Consider the following 19,995-nt stretch of genomic DNA (forward strand, 5'->3'; position numbering starts at 1 on the left):
TGGTACTGGGGGTGGAACCCAGGGGCTTTCTACCTCCAGGCTACACTCCCAGACCTATTTTATACTTTATTTGGAAACAGGGACTCACTAAGTTGCTGAGAACCTCACTATATAGCTGAGGCTGGCTTCGAACCTATGCGATCCTCCTGTCTCAGCCTCCAAAATGCTGGGATTATAAGCATGCACCACCATGCCCAGCTTCTATATATGTTAAATAAATAGAATTATTTATTTAATAATTAAATAAATAAATTTGATGTGTACATGAATATACACATCAAATGAATATTATATGTGCCTATATTAAATAAAACACACTTAAATCTAGATACACCATGCTTTATTTTATAATTACTTGTGTGTGTTATTCTTGATTCATCAAGTGTTAAAGATTCTTTTTTATTTTTCTATTTTTATTTTTATTATATTTTATTGGTACACTATAGTCTCACAACATAATATTCATAATATGGATCATGTTCACACAGTACTTGGTGCCCTCAAAGTACTAATGCTAGAAAAAAAGAAAGAAAGAAAAACCTTGCTGAGGTTTCTAGCATTAAAGATTCTAACTCAAAGTTCAAGCAGTTTATTTCCCCTAAAATAAAGCTTTAGTCTAATTTGACTCCAGATAATGGAGGGAAAACCTCAGGGAAGGCAGAAAGGAAGGTTAGGGGAAGAAGAAGGCTGAGGTTTATTCATGGGAAAACTACCTTCCATTATGTGTATACATGTGAATATAACATTGTTAACCTGGACACTTAGTATTAGGAGGGAGGAAAAAGGGAAAGGAGGGCACCAGGTACTGTGTGAATATATGCCATGGTCAACGTGATGCACATTATGATGTGAGACTATAGTGCACCAATAAAAAAGAATAAATTATACTGCTCCTCAAAAAATAAATAAAATAAAATAAAGCTTTATCTCTAGATATTGAGCTTCAGCAAGGTGATGTCTCATGGTACTTGAGACCCATGAGAGAATAAGCATTTCTTATAAACATTGTTTAAAAATAAAAAAGAAAATGGGGCTGAGAGTGCAGCTTAGAAGTAGAATGCCGCCGGGCGTGGTGGCGCACGCTTGTAATCCCCGCACTTGGGAGGCAGAGACAGGAGGATCGCGCAGGTTCAAAGCTAGCTGCCCTTGCTTGCTTAGGAGACCCTGTTTCCAAATAAAAATGTAAAATAGGCCCCGACACCAGCCTAACCCCTCGAGACCAGAATCGGGGCCTCCCATGAGGCAAGGCCGCTGCTTGAGCCAGCGAGGTCTGGATCAGTCCACCGGGTAGCCAGGCCACTACTGGGGCCGTCAAGAGTGGGATCGGTACTTGCAACGCAGCATGCACAGAGAAATATCGCAGAAAATATAAATCAGATGCTTCCCCTAATCAGCAATAACTAGGAGGAAAGGAGCAACAGGAAGAGGTCGAGCTATAGAAAGGGCCCTATAGTGAAGCAACTAATGTGACCAATCAGAGGGTATGGAATAGGGGAGGACGGAGCCTCTTTAAAACGCAGGAGGTACATAAACAAATGTATCAAAGTTAATCACCAAACAAGCATGGGATCGAGGGAGGGGGAGGGGATGAGATGGGGACTGGATGAGGGCTGATTGGATGATGTGTGCTTGTATATCCTCTCAAGTCTTGTACTCCAATGTGATTGATATATGACTACAATGCACCAATTAAAAATAAATAAATAAAAAATACATATAAAATAGGTCTGGGAGTGTAGCCCAGAGGTTGAAGGGCTTCCAGGAACCCCAGTACCACCAAAAAAAAAAAAAAAGAAGTAGAATGCCCCTAGGTTCAATCCCTAGTAAAACACACACACACACACACACACACACACACACACACACACCCCACAGAAATTACTAGAAATTATAATAAGACCTATGAAAGAATTACAGTAGTTCCTAATATATAAAGATAACAGGCTTAAGAATAATCAGAATACCAATTTTGAACATTAAATTTGAGATTCTTTCCAGCAATCCCAATGGAGATACCAGGTAGCAATTAGGTATCTGTGAGTCTACAGAACTCTGAGGGAAAGCCTGGCATGGGGGCGCACACTTATAATCCCAGCATTTGGGAGGCTGAGACAGGAGATTGTGGTTCATAGCCTCAACTACTAAGTGAGGCTCTTTGCAAATCAGTGAGACCTTGTTTCAAAATAAAGAATAAAAAATAGGGTTGTAGATATAGCTCAGAGATATCCCAGTACCATAAAAAAAAAAAAGCCTCTGAGAGGAGACCTGAGCTAGACATAGACATTTGGGAAAGATAAGGATATAAAGATAAAACCCAGGACTGGGTAAGATGTCTAGGGAAAGAGTACACTTGGAAAATAGGAAGTGTCCAGGAAGGAGCCCAAAGCCTTATCTGCATATAGAAAATGGGTAGAAAAAGAGGAGCCAGCAAAGAAGATAAGCAAAAACAGCAATGAAGTTGGAGAAAAGCCATAATGCCATGAAAGCTAAGAAAAAAATAGTAAGGGAGGAGCTGATGCTGCAGAAAACAGGAAAGGGGGAAAATTCTTGAGAATACAATAGGAGTTGGGCATAAGTGTTGAGGGGGCTACTCTGGATAAGAGCAGGAGAGTTATCCTTCACAGGTCCATGAGGGCAAAGACGGAACCTTCGTAGCTACTGCTTGCCCAGTGTGTGCAGTGCTTGGCATTCATTAAAAACTCAAAAAATCCTAGACATCCATCCTAAGCCAGGAAGCAAAGCAAGCATTAGATGCAAAGAAAAGGCCCAGAAGAGTGAAGGGTAGGCAACAGCAATGAGAGGGACAGACTTAAATCATGCTTCTCTGCTAGGTACAGCTTATTTTGTAATGTGTCCTTTATGACTCTTTTTAATTTTTTAAAGTCAAATTTTCCTTTAGTTTCCATGCTTATTTTCAGCACTGATAAAATTACTGATTATGTTAAACCCAGACACATATTTACAGATCTCATATCTATTTTGCCTTAAAGGTAAGTGTGCTAATTGGTACTTGGTAAGCTCTAATTCACAGTCATGGTGTGAATGTTTGTTTACAAAGCTAGGAAAAGTTTAATGTAAAAAAATAAGTGTGTACTCTGATGAGGTTTACATAAACTTATTTTTGTTGTATCTGTTAGGATAGACAGATGAAATGGAAGATAGATGACCTGGTATTAACCTCTTCTAAATCAATTAGAACATATAGGATTTGGTAAAATGTTTGCAAAAATGTTTTTAAGCAATTTCCTTCCTCCAAATACACGAGAACCAGATAAAAAATCCAGCACTGTAAAGAGCGCACATCAAATAAGATGTATCTGATAACTAGATACTTTTTGTTTTCTTTCCGTATCAGTGATGATCCTACTGATGGTAATAAATCCTGAATCTCTGTCACTGCTTTGGGGGAGAAGGGAATATGGATTTTTAAATACTCATATATTTCTCCACTGTAAATATAATATAAACAAAAATGATATTTATACACTTTCCAATCGAGTGTATGAAAAATGAATCATACAGATATATTTTTATCATGTGGTAATACAAAGTTGAAAATAATGTACTCAGATGAATTCAGATGAGTTAATAACATGTGAATATATTCCCACACATTCAATGAAAGCAAAATTATTTTATTTTGTTCTAGAGTTACTGTGAAATTTTCATTTCGTGACTTGTTAGAAAATCATCAAAGATTAATCTAATCTCCTATTATTGTGTTCTGAAGCTATTCCAACATTCTAACTACTTACTTAAACTTTCTTGAGACTTCAAGAAATATTTTATAATATTTATATTTAGAATGAATTTTCAGCTGAGGGAATAGATTTAATTTCATTTAAATTGGAGGTATAACAAAAGGAGCTCTGGTAAGAGACATTTTAACTGAGATCAAATATTGAGCAAGAGTGAGACAGTTAAAAAGTGAAAAAGAGAGTATGTGGCATCCCAGAAGCCAAAAGTCCCCAAAGTACTTCTCTGCCCACACCAGTGTAGTCATGAGACTTGCATTATAAGAGAGATGGCTAGCCAGGCATGGTGGCACAGGCCTATAATCCCTGTACATGGAAAACAAGAGGATTACAGGTTTGAAGCCAGCCTCATCAATTTAGTGAAGCCCTCAGAAACTTATCAAGACCCTATTTCAAAATAAAAAATAAATAGGGCTGGGAGTGTAGCTGGGATATAGAACACCCCTAGGTTCAATGACCAGTAGTAGGCACACAATCACACACACACACACACACACACACACACACACACACACACACCAGAGATGACTACAGTCTCCCGGCCACCTGCCTCCCTACAGACCTATACCTTGACTATTACCAGGTCTCTGGCCTTTTTATCTTCTTCTACCCTGTTATTTGTTGGGATCCCTAAAAGATATCCTTGTAGACATTCTTTATATACACTATATACCTGAGTGGATTTGTCTCAAGCCCCTTAACAATCCTCCAAGGTAGGTAGATTACCATTTCCTCTCACAGATGAAGAAACTGACCCTTCAGAGGGGTTAAGCAACTGGTCCAAGTTCATCCAGTTCTGGAGGGGAAGAGCAAAGCAGAACTCAGAAGATGGTCTGGCTCTGAATTGTTGTGTTTGGCTAGTAGGCTGTACAGAATGGGAAGTGATGTTCGAATGTACCAGAGTGGTATTAACTCTGAAATCGCTGTGGTTATTTTCCTCTGGGGTGTGCGGTTAAAGTTAATCATGTCTCCAAAAGAACAGCAGCACTCCCTCTGTCAACTGCTCTCATCTCTCAGACACATGTGGTGATTTGTTATGTCAAAAAATCTTTCAAATTCACCCAACAATATAAAATGTTATTCAAACCTACCACCCACAATTTTAATGTCATATCATCACAAAGTATATTTGTATTGTTATAATTAAAGGATACATATAATGTTCCATATGCTTATTTCAGCAACATTAAATTATTATGGACCTGCTTCGTTCATTTTTTCAGAAGTTATTATGTCTTGAGCTTCTGTCATAAGCCAAGTGTGCTCTAGACTCTGTGGGTCATCAGTAAGGAAAACAGCCAAACTCCTTGCTCTCTTGAAGCATACCTTCTGGTAGGGACAGTGTGTAACACAGAGATGAAAAGTGCCTAGGAAAAAAGTATAGCTAAGCAGGATAAGGAGGCAGACAGTGAGAGAAACAAGGTGATATTTAAAATAGCTGATTAGAGAAGGCATCTCTGCAAAGGTAGTGTTTGAGTGGAGACCTGAATGAAGTGTAGGGGCGAGCCCTGCAGAGCTCTCAGAGCATTTTTAACAGAGAGAGAGTCAACACAAAGGCAGGAGGCCAGAGAGAGCCTGGTACATTTGAAAGGCAGCAAGAAGACCTGAATAAATGAAGTGAAATAAGAGGAAGTGTTACTAAGGGGGAGGGGGTTCTATTGGGAAAGTCAAGTAGGGCCATGTCAGATTCTAATTTTATTCTGAATAAGTGGGATCCCCCAGAGGGTTTCAGGAAATTACTGACATGATCTAATTTATGATTAAAAAAAAAACACTCTGGCTTTGTGTGGGAAATCAACTATAGGGGTAGAGCAGAAGCAGAGAGACCAATTAGGAATCTGTTACCATGGACCCATGACATGGAAATTAAGATGGCAGCGGTTAGAAGAGATCTGACTCTGAATATTGTTCAAAGGTAAAGCTGATTGGATTTACCACCTGAGGGGCAGGGAAGAATGATGGCTGGGGTTTTGTTTTGTTTTCAACTTGAGCACATAGAAGATTGAAGTTGCCAGGTATGGAGAGGAAGAGAAATAAAGGGAGAATATATATGTAGAGGTGGGTAGGGTAGAAATCCAGAGAGCTGAATGTGGGGGAGATCAAGTTAGCCACCCAAGTGGGTATGCCAGGAATGCACATCTTGAGTTCTGAGGGAGAACTCCTGATTAATTTGAGACTATAATTTACAGAAAAAGTAGCAACCAAGAATTGATTACTGGACTTTACAAGCATACAGAATTCAGGAAGGTGAGGAGGAGTCAACAAAGGAGACTTGAAAAGGAGTGGCCAGTGAAAAGCAGCACTAAGAAAGTGTGGCATCCTGGAAGCCTGGTGAGGGAAGGGTGCCAGAGAGCAGGAGGAGGGGATCACCTGTCAGACAAGGTAAGGATAGAGGATGCCCCACTGGGTGTAGAAATCCAGATTCAGTTTAACAAGGGCCAATAAGAAGAGGTAGAAAGAGGAACTGGAGCCATGCCTGGTGGTGCAAGCCTATGCCCAGTACTTGGCAGGTTGAGACAGAAGGATCACAGGTTAAAAGCCAGCCTCAGCAACTCAGAGGGGCTCTCAGCATCCTAGGAAGACTCTGTTTCAAAATAAAAAATAAAAATAGGACTGGGGGTGTAGCTCATATGTAAAATGCCCTGAGTTCAATACGAAAATAAAAATGAAAATAAAACATGAAAGAGAAATTGGAAACAAAAAATATAGACAATGTGATGTTCCCTTTGAAAGGAGAGTTAACAAAATGGAATAACTGGATAAGGAAGCCTTTTGATTTGTTTGGCTTTTGTTTTAATAAGAGAACTATGACAGTGCATTTGAAAGCAGATTAGAAAGATCCAATAGGGAGGATAAACTAATGATGCAGGAAAGGGAGGAGAAATTAGACAATTACCTCTCCTTGATGTACCACAATCCACTTATCCTTTTAGCTATTGATACTCATTTATCTTCCTTCTGATTTGTACCGTCATATTGCAAAGAAAATCTTTGTGCCTATTTAGTCTTTACTCATTGAAATAATTTCTTTTGATGAATTTTCAGGTGGGGAGTTAGTGGATCAAAGATGATGAATGTTTTTAGGACTTGACAGTGCCCTATTGCTTTTTAAAAATTAACCTACTTTGCCACTAGTAATGTATAAATAATTAAGTTTTATTACAATCTTACTAGAATTGTACTATATATCCTGACACCATAGTTCATGAAATTTCTAAAGTGTTTCAACTACTCTTTTTCTAAAAAAAAGTTAGCTTTTAAAGACAAATTTTTAATTATTTTTGTTCCATCCTATATTTTCAAGTCAAGTATTTCTCTAACACCAATTAAACAATCAGTGATGAGTAGCATTTTTGTGTTAAATCATAATGGTGTGTATGTGGCATAGTTGGGGGAAAATTGCCAATTTTGTAATCAGACCGACCTGTATTTGAATCTCAGATTCATTACATGGACTTTCCATGAATCACTTGGGTTTCCTCACCAATAAAAGATTAATAGTAATGTCTGCTTCCTAAGTCTTGGTGAAGGTTAAAATCAGTCATAAAGCCCCTAGCACTCAATAGGAAAAATTTGGCGGAATAATGAAACTTTTAAGGAAACTCTGTATTTATTATGAAAATAGCTTGTGAAAATGTGCACTTTTAAAGTCAAAAGGGAAGAAAAAAAGTCTCTCAGGCAATCTACCTTATCCACAACCCGTAAAGTTCTCATCTTATAGTTTTGCTAATTACCATGATTTAAAAAAGCACTTGAATTTCAATGCTAGTAAACTGTTGAAACAGCAAGCACCTGGGGCGTCTCTTGGGAAGGCACAGGCAGCTACGGCAGACCTGGGATCAGCAGTGTCTCTAGAAATAGTACCAGGCAGTTACCTCCAATGACTAAATGAGGCTTCGTCTCAGTACTCGGGCTTAGAAAGCTTTATGACTAAGTCTGACTTACTGCGGTGAGGAAATCACAGGGAGAACGCACCAATGGAAGTCGAATGCATCCTGACATCCAGACAATTTCCAAACAGGTAAGAGAATCCTTCACAAGCGGTGAAGGAGATCATCTGCGTGATATTGTAAGGCTAGGAGGGTAAATACTGCAATTGGAGTCTGTGTCTGTTCCTGTGCCTGTGTGTGAATCAGCAGAGAGACCTTTGTGAAATCTAGGAAAATAGCTTTGCCCTCAAAGTCTGAAATTAAAAGACAACACTATATAATTATTTGATGCATCTTAACAGTAAAGACTCGGGATCATAAGAAGTGTCTTGCAAAATTCTTAACTATCCCAAAGAGAGTGAAATTACAAGTGCATCCCCTTAAACAGAACTCAAGTTTCATGGAAGGTACTGAGTGGAGCGGATGGTTTCTATTTTGTTCAGTGTAGTTCTCACACTGACATTGCAGAAATGATAAGTAGAAAAGAAAGGGAAGTGATGGTGATGGTGAGTTAAGTCACTAAATCTAGACATTGTTATAATAATGGCATCTGGGGGACCCTGCATTTACATGCAGGCTTAAAGACTAGCCAGTATCTTCCTGTATAATTGAATGAGGGGGACCAGTGAATGAAAGTCTGTGGTATGAGATATCCCTGGTCTAATCCCTGATCCTCACCTTGTTTTCCTTTAACAAATCAAGGACCTCTTTATTTAACTTTAGTGGTTTTCATAAGAATATGGCTCCCTTTTAAAAAATGTATATGAATCCATTAGTGAATCGGTATAGAAAGTATTATCTTCAGATTGTAAAGCCTCACACAATATTTAGTTAACTCAAGTCTATTTCAGAAACTGTGTATTAAGTTCCCTTTGTGTTCTTGACATTACACAAAATGCTGAAAACACAGAGAAGAAAAATGAGAATTTGGTTTGAGTGTTCTTAAAAACAATATAATGGTTCCAATATTGGCATAAAGTTATAATTTTGAGTTTATCTGTGACCCTTAATGATGACTAACAATATGAAAAAGTAATGCTTCTGGTATTTCCATCAGTCTTAATGATAAAATTGGATTAACATCCTGTGTGATTCAATATTGCAGAAAACAGTCTTCAAGATGGCCCAAATAAATCATTTGATTCAAGAAGTCAAGCTCTATTCCCCACAAAATATAGAGATACCATTTTTTTTTCATTGAGTGCATCACTAGTGTGAGACATAATAATGTCAAATAAGGGCTTGGCAAAAATTTTAAGGCAAGATCTGGGGACTAGTAGAATTATTTTAGACTAAAAAAAGAAAAAATGATTTTAGGACTTTCTTTTAATGTCTAGTGCATATTTACCTTTTAGTATGATGAGAACTTGCCTATTTAAACCTTCGACTAAAAAATGAAAGCTTCAAAGAAGATATAGATCCTTAATTTTGTATACCAAAATATCCTCTTATACTACAGCTTCTATAGTCTTAAATTTATTTTTTAATTGCTATCATTTACTCAGTTGATAATTGATAGTGTATTACATTGTATGAAATTAGTCATTTCTATATTTAACTATAACAAGGAAGAATAAGATATGTATATATATATATATATGGTCTCCTTTGTTCTTCTGATCAATACACATGCTTCTATTAGACCATTTAATAATTATATTAGAGATGGAACAGACCTAATAAATGTCATAGCCCCAATCATGTTATAAGAAAAAAGAGTTCCTCCTAAGACCCACTTTATCTTGTACCCCATTAAGATGTATTACTACAAAGTACCAATAAAAATAGGAAAAAAGAAAAGAAGCTCTCTCTATGAGGACTGAAAAGTAATGGCAGGATGAAATTGGCACAGTCATGTTGCACATTAAAGTTTTGCTGCGGACAGCATCACTCAGAATATTGCTTTTCTGGAAATGAGATGGCTCTCAAGGTGCTAGTCACTAAAATAACGCATTGTGGGAAATTATATGCTTATTATTATTTTGGCATATCCTTCTACAGATGAAAGGCCCACAAGAACATGGACTAAAACTCATTCCATACTCTGTCTTTATTCACTTTCAGTTATGCAGAAAATTGTTAATTCCCACCGTGACTGAAAATATCAAGATTACTAAGAATAAAAGTGGAAAGGACACTAACTCTTAGCATTTCCATTTGCATCTCTAAAATACATGCCTATAAACCTCACTTCATTTACCAAGCTACTTGGAGATTTGTCTAGTTCACCAGAAGAGTAAAAACAGAATCCTATTACAGCCATCCAAGTGAAACATGAACTCCTTCATGGAGAGATTCAAAATAAAAGTAAATTTATAGCATCCTTCCATGAACTGTTAAGACTCCAAACCACCCTTGTGATCAGATGGGCGTTCCAGAGCTTGTGTGGTCTCCCTCCCCTCATGGCTCAAGATTTCACATCTGTTCACTTGCAAGTCCTGAAACAATATATTGCTGTTGATTGACTATCTGCACATATAAATAAAGGGCAGTCATCTCCTGCTTTTTAAATTTTACTTTTATTTTTGTTTTTTGTGGTACTGGGAATGGAACCCAGAGGCATTCTACCTCTGAGCTACACCCCCAGCCCTATTTTTAAATCCTTTATTTTGAAACAGGGTCTCACTAAGTTGTGGAGGGCCTCACTAAGTAGCTGAGGCTGGCCGTGAGCCTGTGATCCTCCTGTCTCAACCTCCCAAATAATGGGATTATAAAGGTGCACCATCACGCCCAGCTTCATTTCCTGTTTTACTCATATCTGAAATGTAGCACTGATGGTGAGTGTGGCTTGTTACTTTCTTCATTTTTTTGAGCATGGTGTTTTTATCTTTGATGGCTTGAGACAATATCAGGGTTGAAGAATTTTGATTTTGCCTTGGATCTCTTTCTCTAAGCAGCTCTGATACCACTTACAAGTTAGCTTTACAATGTACCAATAAATTAAAAATATATTTTGAAAAGAAAAATAACAAGAAAAAAGAAGTTAACTTAGTCTTAATTTTTGTTGCATACAGTAGTGAAAATTCTCCTCTATCGCTTCAGGGATTCTCCATAGATGGAGAAGTCACCACACTGATAAGTAAAGTTTTATCATCTTCTTGGGGCTGGATACAGAAACCAGAATTTGTTTGACCTCATTTTCCAAGCATGGGCTTTTGTCCACATAGGTTTCTGATTCCAGCCATATCCAACTGGAGCTTCGGCCACTATGTTTTTCCTTCAGCCTAGGAAATACTGAGGGGGGGGGGGGCAACAACCTAGGAGTTGTTAAAAGAGAACACGAACATGAGGAATAAGAATAACTGAGAAAAAATAGCATTCTGTACAAAATAGGAAACATTCAGAGGAGATCATGGTGGAAATTTCTGTTGATTGGAACACACAAGACTTGACAACTCTGTTAAAAGCAGGCAACTTGCTATTATATTTGTTTACTGTACCCAGGATAATACCGAGTCATGGCTAAATCGTGATTTTTCTCCTGTCTCTAAAGAACTTTGTGTTAAACCTCTATTTTCTTTCCTTTCATCCATAGATATGTTTGTAGCTTCTATGAAAATATTTTTACAAGTACAAGTGAATGCAAAATCACAAAATAGAGGAATGATAGAGCCTGAAAAGTATATACAGTATTATATGTAATTTATGGAAGCCTTATCTCTTCCAGTTAATTTTCACTTAGAAAAGCCAAGACCTTCACCACATCATGGTTTTTTAAAAATAGTTTATTAAAAGGAAGGAGTCTTACTCCGAATTATATCAAATTTAAAGTTTTCATCACAATTAATATAAAATTGCTTTTTAACTGATATTCAGAGGAGATATAGGAGATTATAGGTGTTTCTGAAGGCAAAAAAAGACCTTTGTATTTTTTAATAAGAATGCTATTAGCAGATGTGAAAGAGGACACTAATTAAGAGGTAATATTAAAACAGAAGAGAGATTAATGATAGGAAGACAAAACTAGGTTATAAAAGTCTTTTCAAATGAATAAGCTAAGCGATGCTAACCTAAATTACTAAATTTGACTCCGTTTCATTATTGATGTTTAATTTGTACCATTAAGAAAATAAAGATGAATATGAATTTAATTCACCATCTCTGAACACTTTGGGGTTGTTTTTATATTTTATTGGTACATGATAGTCTCATATCAAAATGTAGCTCATGGTACTAGGGACATGTACGCACGCCGCATTTGGTGGGCTTTCCCCCAGCTCCCTCCCTATTCTGGATACTTTGGAATCTGCAGTGAGTATTCACACACAGCAACTGTGGTTTGAAGGGGCAGAAAGAGAATGAAAGAAAGCAGAAATCCTGAAATCAAAAACCTTAAAGCATACATACCATGCTGACCTTCCACCTCCAATACATATTCTCTCTAAAAACAAGTTTAGATCACTTTATCAAAACTAACTTGTTCTGACCATTGCTTTTTCCTCTGGCCTAGATTTCCTGATTGACTTCTGGCAAAATCTCCTAGGTAGATACAAAACTCAGTGGATGCAAACGCTGTAAATCCAATAGGCTGCTTCTCTGTGTCCGCTATCATTTACTGTCCAAGTAAATAAGTTCTAGACCTTCATTTAATCCAGAAAGCTGCTACTCTATTTCCCCTTGTTCTGAATTTTGGAGAAGCAAATGCTTAACTGAGCTGTTTTCCAATATATATAGTCGGTACAAATCTTTAATCAAAGTTTATTGAGCACCTTTTTATCTGCCAATTCTGTTTCATATCTAATTGCTTATATAATTCTCATAACTGCATAACTTAGCCCTATAACAAGGAACACAGTTATCATCCCCACTTGAGAGATGAAAAAACTGAGGATTAGAGAGAATTGATCATTTGATCAAGAACACATACCCCAAGTTTGAACCCAAGTCTTTCTTATTAACCCATACTCCTAACTATTTTTTGATGGTGTAGAAATGCTTCTCATTTGGAATTTTCTCACCTACCTGAAACTTCTAAACATACAAACACAATTTTTTGTTCAGTTGTCCTGTCTCCCTAGCAATTTAGAAAATAGAATAGACAAAGCTTTTAAATGTGTGAGTGTAAAATTCAAGAAGCTCTTAAATATTGTCCTTGTCCACAGGACTGACCTTTCTAAAGAAGAAACTTAAGATAACTTTTCTTATTCACTACTAATAGTCATTCAACTCCTTCATGAATTGTTTTGATTATCTTAACAGTTGAGTTTGCAGCCCATATCTACAACAGAACAAGAGCATGAGAAACTCATTAAATTGGTCTTGCAATTATTTTCAAAATGTCTCAAAATATACTCATATCAAAATTCTAGTGGTATTATTTAATGCATTAAAAGGGGTAGCTCATCAGTAGTCTAGAGATTTTAAGAAGAAAGATTAAATCATCTGAAATGCTATGGCTGTATTATAAAAGTCAAAGTACTTAGGATATGAGGAGAAAAGATTGTCTCCGTTTTTACCATCCTATTTTTATACCTTTGTTCTGAGCAAAAATTGGTCTTGATGTTCTGCCTGCTTCTTCATTATACCTCACTCTATCAGCCCTTAGAAGTGACAGTGTATACTAATAAAATGCTAATTTTAGTTTATTAATATCAAATAGTACTAACCCCTTAAAACCAATTAAATGAGCCTCCTTTGATGTCAAAGAAAATCTGAAATTGTACATTATGTACCCACATTGAAACTCAATGAACTTGTACCTTTATTAAGTTCCATAAGGATCACATAGCCTCCCAGTGGACCATAAACCACACTTGGAAAATCACTACCTAAAGGCTACCACATATTTCCTCATCAACGAATCCAATAGCCTTTTCTTGGTCCACATTTGTCTTAGCCAATGCATTTGGCTAAACTGAGAAAACTGTTGGAAACTCTGTACTCCTGACTCCATAACACCACATGCCTTGGTTTTCTTCTGACCCTTCTGTCTCAGTAGATACCTGTGCTGAAACCCCAGGGCCAATTAAGGAGAGATAGGGAGAAAAAAGGAAAGTAAAGGCTTTTCTTCCTCTCTCTTGCTCTCGCTCTTTTAATATTCGAGAATGAGAGTAATGTCCCAAGTGTTTATGTCTGAGTGGAACAAGAAATATCATCTCTGTCCTCCTGCCTGACAAAGACAGAGGAAGCAGGTCTGTGGAAATCAAAATGCCAGTTTTCTTGCTTGCAGAGTTGCTGGGGATATGACTTAGGAGCATAAAGATGATATTCTCTTATAACTGAGTCCTCTTCTTGGACTTAACCCCTGGTTACAAGCAGCACTGATCAACCACAGCCTTCTTCTGTAGAAACAGACTTTACAACTTACATTACCACTTATAATCAACAGACCAGATTATATGATCTCAACAGACAGGTAGATCTCCAAGGGAAATTACGGAGCTCACATGCCACAGTAGCTTATTACAAATGCTCCAGTTACACAGGTCACTTCCCCTCTCTCGGGAAGGCTGACGGGGGAGGAGAAGAATCCAGGAACATTACTTATTGGAGCTGCCACTATAGAGAGTAAAACATCAGAACCAGAAGACTCGTGTTTCCTCCTAAAATCATAGGAAGAGAAAAGCCATCGAAATGTGATGGTTATAGCACTACATTTAAATAGAAAAATACGTGTGTGTGTACAAATGTGTAAGAATTAATGCTACTACTATTATATGTAATTATCATGTACCAATTAAAATTTTTTAAAATAATGCTTAAGAAAAATAAAATGGATGAACATGATATACATGAGTATATGTAATATATTCATTTGTGCATATATGTTATATGATATAACCTCTATATCAGAAATAAAAAGCACTAAAACACTATAATCTTATCTCAGAGTGATAGGGTAAATAATTAGGAATATTTTCTAATTTGTATATTTTAGCATCACTATTTTATGGCAGAACAGTCAAAACTTTATGCATGCAATATGGAATCAATCCAGTTTTTCACAGACAAGCAGAAAACTGAGGCAAACTATTCAAATGTTTTTATATAACCAGCTAGATGATTTCAATTTCAACTAATTACTTCAACTTCTTCACTTTAGCTGGGGAGTCTAAATTTCTGTTTCAAATATGAAGCTTTTTACCTTCTTGTAAAGTTGCCTTGTGGACTGATTTTTTAATCTCAAGTTCCTATTTCACTTCCCACTTACCATTTCAGTCTGAGACTTTAAAACTGTTTCCACAGTTACAAGCCTCAGTTAATCGAGGTCCTGGGAATTGAGTTCTCAAGTGTATTCACAACCCTCTCAACTCTCCGTTCCCAGCATAAACGTTGACTACAAATCCTTCCCCTGAGGACCAGAGGCAGTGCCTGCCTGCTCACCCTGCCTGACAAACACTGGTGGTAAGCCAGAAGTCAGGGAATGTCTTCATCATTTTAGGAAACTCAGCTGAGGAACCTTTCTTTGGTCTTAGAGAGGAAGCAGAGTAGACTGTCTCCTCCACAGGGTCCCCTTTGTAATGGCAGCTTCCACAGCCTAGCACAGTTGAAATCAGACCACTGAAGAAAAGGAAGTCTGTTTCGCAGAGCCAGCAGGTAGACTGAGTTTTTCTAACCCCCTGGGTATCCCAGGAAGATACATAAGTCATACTTAAAACTATAATGCTATTTTTCCTCATCAATACACTTCCAAATCATACCAGTCCTAGGTTTAGCTGAAATTTTACTGTCTGCATTAAATTATGTTGCCATATATTGGAAACATTTTTTGGCTATAGTAACATGTAGAAAATAATAGACAAAATATTTGTGTACCATTAGATGATTTTTATTTTTTAAAAAAAGATTACTCTCTGGAAGAAGAGGTTCACATTCTATTGAGACAAAGTCACCTTCTGCAAGTCCAGGAGATATCGCTGGGACATGAGAAGAAACAAGTCAGGAGCACAAGGACCTTTCAGCTCGTGTCTGGATTAATCTGCCTGCCCTTTGGGCTAAGGCAGGCATTGCTACTGCCTTTACCCACGAGAAACCCTACACCACATCCCACCTCTGAAGTAGAAATATACTTCTTTTTATGTGTGTGTGTGTGTGTGTGTGTGGTACTGGGGTTCCTGGAAGCCCTTCTACTTCCGGGCTACACTCCCAGACCTATTTTATATTTTTATTTGGAAACAGGGTCTCTTAAGCCAGCGCGGCTGGCTTCGAACCTGCGCGATCTTCCTGTCTCCGCCTCCCAAGCGCAGGGATTACAAGCGTGCACCACCACCCCCGGCTAGAAATATACTTCTAATAAACCTGTCTAGTCCCCCAAAGTGCTCATTAGTCAAGGATCCATACCATGCCACTCATATGAACCCCCAGCTTGTCTAGACTCAGAGCCTGAAGGAAAATGTGTTAAATGCTTGAGGTTCTTAGTCAACTCTTTGCCTAGCAATGGTTTTTCTTATATTTCTGGCTTTCTCCTTGCATGGGGTTGAACTTTGTTCCCCCAAAATTCAAATGTTGCCTTTCTAACTCCCTAGTACCTGAACATGTGACCTTGTTTGCTGCAGGTATGATTAGCTAAAATGAAATTATATTGGAGTCGAGTGGGCTCCTAATCCAATATGACTGGTGCCCTTATAAAAAGGGAACATTTAGATACAAAAAGAGAGAGACAACAACTTGAAGACACACATGGAGAAGACAGCCATGTGATGGCAGAGAAGAAGACTGGAGTGATACAGTGATACTGAGAATTGCTGACAAACAAAAGCAATTAGAAGAAAGTAGAAAGACACAAGAGAGGAATCTCCTAGACAGATCTAAGAGGGAGCAGGGCCCTGCTGTCACCCTGATTCAGATTTCTAGCCTCTCCAACTCTGAGATGACAAGTTTATGTTATTATACTCCAAAAAAAATAAACATAAAAACCAGATCTTTTAAGTGTTACTAATAGTATTGATGTCACTTTTCAACTATCCTCTCCTCAAATGTACTTTTCTTTTTCTCTTTCTCAGTAGCAAGTTGTTGCCTATCGTTTGCCGGTTAAAATGGTGTTTTCAATAGTTCTACCAGAACTATTTTCTGGATCTCAATTTGTTGCAAAGAGTCCAATTCCAGCCCCCTAACATAACCGAGCCCAGGGACCCTTCCTAATACAGGCATTGAAAGACCCCAAGGTATAAATGCAGCCTATCAATGTAGCTGAGCCCACCATCATGTAATGGTACACAAATGTTTTCTCTGTAATTCTCTGCATTTTCCTATAGCCTAAAAATGTTTCCAATATATAACAGTAGTATTGTGTAACAATAACCACATAACAACATTATTGTGTAACAATAATAATTATATAACACCATTAATTTTTTTTTTTGTGTGGTACTGGGGTTCCTGGAAGCCCTTCTATCTCCGGACTACACTCCCAGACCTATTTTTACATTTTTATTTGGAAACAGGGTCTCCTAAGCCAGCGCGCGCGGCTGGCTTCGAACCTGCACGATCCTCCTGTCTCTGCCTCCCAAGCGCGGGGATTACAAGCGTGCGCCACCACGCCCAGCTAACACCATTAATTTAACACAGAAAGAAAGTAAAACTTGATATATTATGTCCTAACAAAATGATAAATTCTTAAAGTGCATCATTTTTCTTTTAAAACAAGTTGGAAGAAGGCCCAGTTTAAAACCTCCTACTTTATAGTGGATTACACTTGTAAATCAATCTATTTACCAGGGATATTTATACTTAGAAATTTGCCTCACTTTGTAGAAAATGTGATATTACAACCATTCAACAGTTACCAATAACTAACTATGACCAAATCAGTGAATTAAGCATTGTAAGAATATAATAAAGATTTGGTTTCCCTGATAAAAGTAGCAATTTCAAATTGTTGTGATACGTTCTTGACAATACCTGGTAAACTACATCATGATTTAAATATAGTAATGGCACTCATGGCTTAAATTAAGGCTGTATTACTAATACCACAATTTGGTTTGTATGTAATGTTTAAAAGGTTTTCAAAGAAAATCTGAAAATCCAGAGAGTTTTCTCAAACATTGAACAATTATTTACCTTGCACAAAATCATCAATACCATTGGCTTCCTCGCCAAAGTTTGAAAATGCATTATTATGCCTCCTTTGTTTGCCTTACACTGGCAGCAGATCACTGTATAGAGAAATTGACAAATCAGGCCTACAGAGCTTACACAGCCTATTTTTCTTTGTGGCTGTGTGTGAACACAAATTAAATATGTCCTTTAGGTGGATACCTGAACTATGCTTAGCCATAGATTCCTTTCTGTCATCTGGACCTGGAAAAAAGCAAAATAAATCAGGACACATTTCAAATTAAATTCGTTGTGAATCAACCATTTATTTGTTTTTTTTTAATAACTAGACACATTACATTATTAAGCAATACGCTATTTTTAGCTAACAACACCATCAAAATTCAATAGAGCATAGTGAATGTAATCATATCAGAATCACAGATGTTGTTACAGTCAGTCATTAGTTAGCCACCGGCTTCCCTTAACTAACCTTTACTAGAACTTTAATTTCTTTTTTGTCTTTGTTTTCCAGACGCTACAAATGGATGTGAACAAGCTGAACATAACCTTGCTTCGGATATTCCGCCAAGGAGTGGCTGCAGCTCTGGGACTCTTACCCCAGCAAGTGCACATCAACCGCCTCATTGTAAGATGCCTACCTTTTACATTCCCAGAATACAAGCTGGTTTTTTTTTTTTTAATCATTGAATAGCTCATTTAACAGTCCTATAACATATGAGCCAAATCTGGATATACCACCTGATTTTGTAAATAAAGTTTTACTAGGACAAGTCACATCTGCTCTTTCACACAGCGCCCATAGTCGTTTTCAAGCTTATAACATCAGAGCTGAGTAGGTGTAACAGACTGGATCATGGAACCTCACGTTTTCCCTTTCTTTACAGAAAAAGTGTTTCAACCATATCATCAAGACAGGCTACCTTGGATAGATAAACATGATGGGGCCCCAAATACTTATCAACTTGACACTACTCCTAAAATATTCTCCATGAAAGTAGAATCTTTAGTATCAGGTTTTAAAGAGTATTGATGAAAACCCCTACAATAAATCTGTAAAAGGTTGAACATGAACTGCATGAGGCAGAGGATTTTGAATAAAGAAGTGACCCTTGCTGACAATAGCCCAAATAGAAGACAAGCTTTTATAGTCCAGAAAAGCCAAAAGAAAACTTTCATGGGCTTCGAGGTAGGGACCTGTTACAGTGTAGGACCCATTTTAGACCCATCTGTCAATCACCCACATCCATTCTTTATGGCTCTTCCTCAGTGTTTGGGAACCTGGATGCCATCAAACTATATGTCCCTTATTCCATTCAACACCTGCACTTACTGGTGGCTGTGGATAAAGGGGGAAAAGGGGCAAATTCAGATCAGATGATTTTTTTCTTTGTAAAAAACATTAGTCACCTAATGGTCGAGTGAAAAGGGGCTTTGGCATCTTTGTATTGTTCTATAATTGTTCTTAATTTCCAGTGCTTTGGGTCTCAAACAAGGGCTCACCTTCTCCCTGCCTTCAATTGCTGTGCTTCTGCTTGAGCTCAACTTTCTACGGCATCCACAATGACATTGCCAGCTTTGGAGAGAATTTGTTTTTAGTGTTGGTTGGGGTTTCTGTTTCTGTTCATTTTTCTGCATGCTATGGGTATGTTAGTGAGCCTTTTCATTGCTGTGACCAAAATGCCTAACAAAAGTAATTTGGAAGAGGAAAGTTTCAGAGGTTCAGTTGGAATCAGCCAACCCCAAGGTCAAAACAATCAAGACGACAGGGGCATGTGGTAGAGGAATGCTACCCAGCTCGTGGCAGTCTGGAAGCAGAAAGAGATACACAGACAGACAGACAGACAGAGAGTCTGTCTGGGATAGATAGAGTCTGGGCAGATTGAGTCCTCAAGGCCACGCCCCCAGTGACCAACTTCCTCCAGCCGCCAGCCTTCACCCTCCAGCCTCCAGCCAGGCACTGCTCCTGTGTGTTGCTGCCTCGGAGCCAAGCTTCAACACATGACATGTTACAGAAACAGTCCTGATGCAAACCATAACAGGGGAGTGAGTTATTTAATTCCCCATCCAACTTTTATGCTGTGACTTAACAATTTTCTAAGACTAAAACTTTAAAGAAAAAAAGTTTTAACTCAATATCACAGAAGAGATAAATAAGTATTTTCTAATGTTTATTTATTTATTTATTTATTTATTTATTTATTTATTTATTTATTTATTTATTTTACGGTACTGGGGATGGAACCCAGGGGCATTTCACCTCCAAGCTAAACCCCCAGCCCTATTTTTTTTCTTTATTTTAAAACAGGGTC

General features: G+C 37.7%; 1 protein-coding gene across 1 annotated transcript in view; it reads left to right on the forward strand.

The window, feature by feature from the left end:
* The window catches only part of PTPRR (protein tyrosine phosphatase receptor type R), a gene marked incomplete at its 3' end in the record, with an annotated part of 263,199 nt that overhangs the window by 117,167 nt on the left and 126,037 nt on the right, over positions 1-19,995 (forward strand). Inside the window, exon 3 of the mRNA XM_080705235.1 lies at positions 18,198-18,311. Coding sequence (XP_080561361.1) covers positions 18,198-18,311 — 114 coding nt within the window. The remainder of the gene's footprint in view (positions 1-18,197; positions 18,312-19,995) is intronic.

This window comes from Muscardinus avellanarius, assembly GCF_963383645.1.
Source record: "Muscardinus avellanarius genome assembly, chromosome: 11".
Lineage (NCBI taxonomy): Eukaryota > Metazoa > Chordata > Mammalia > Rodentia > Gliridae > Muscardinus > Muscardinus avellanarius.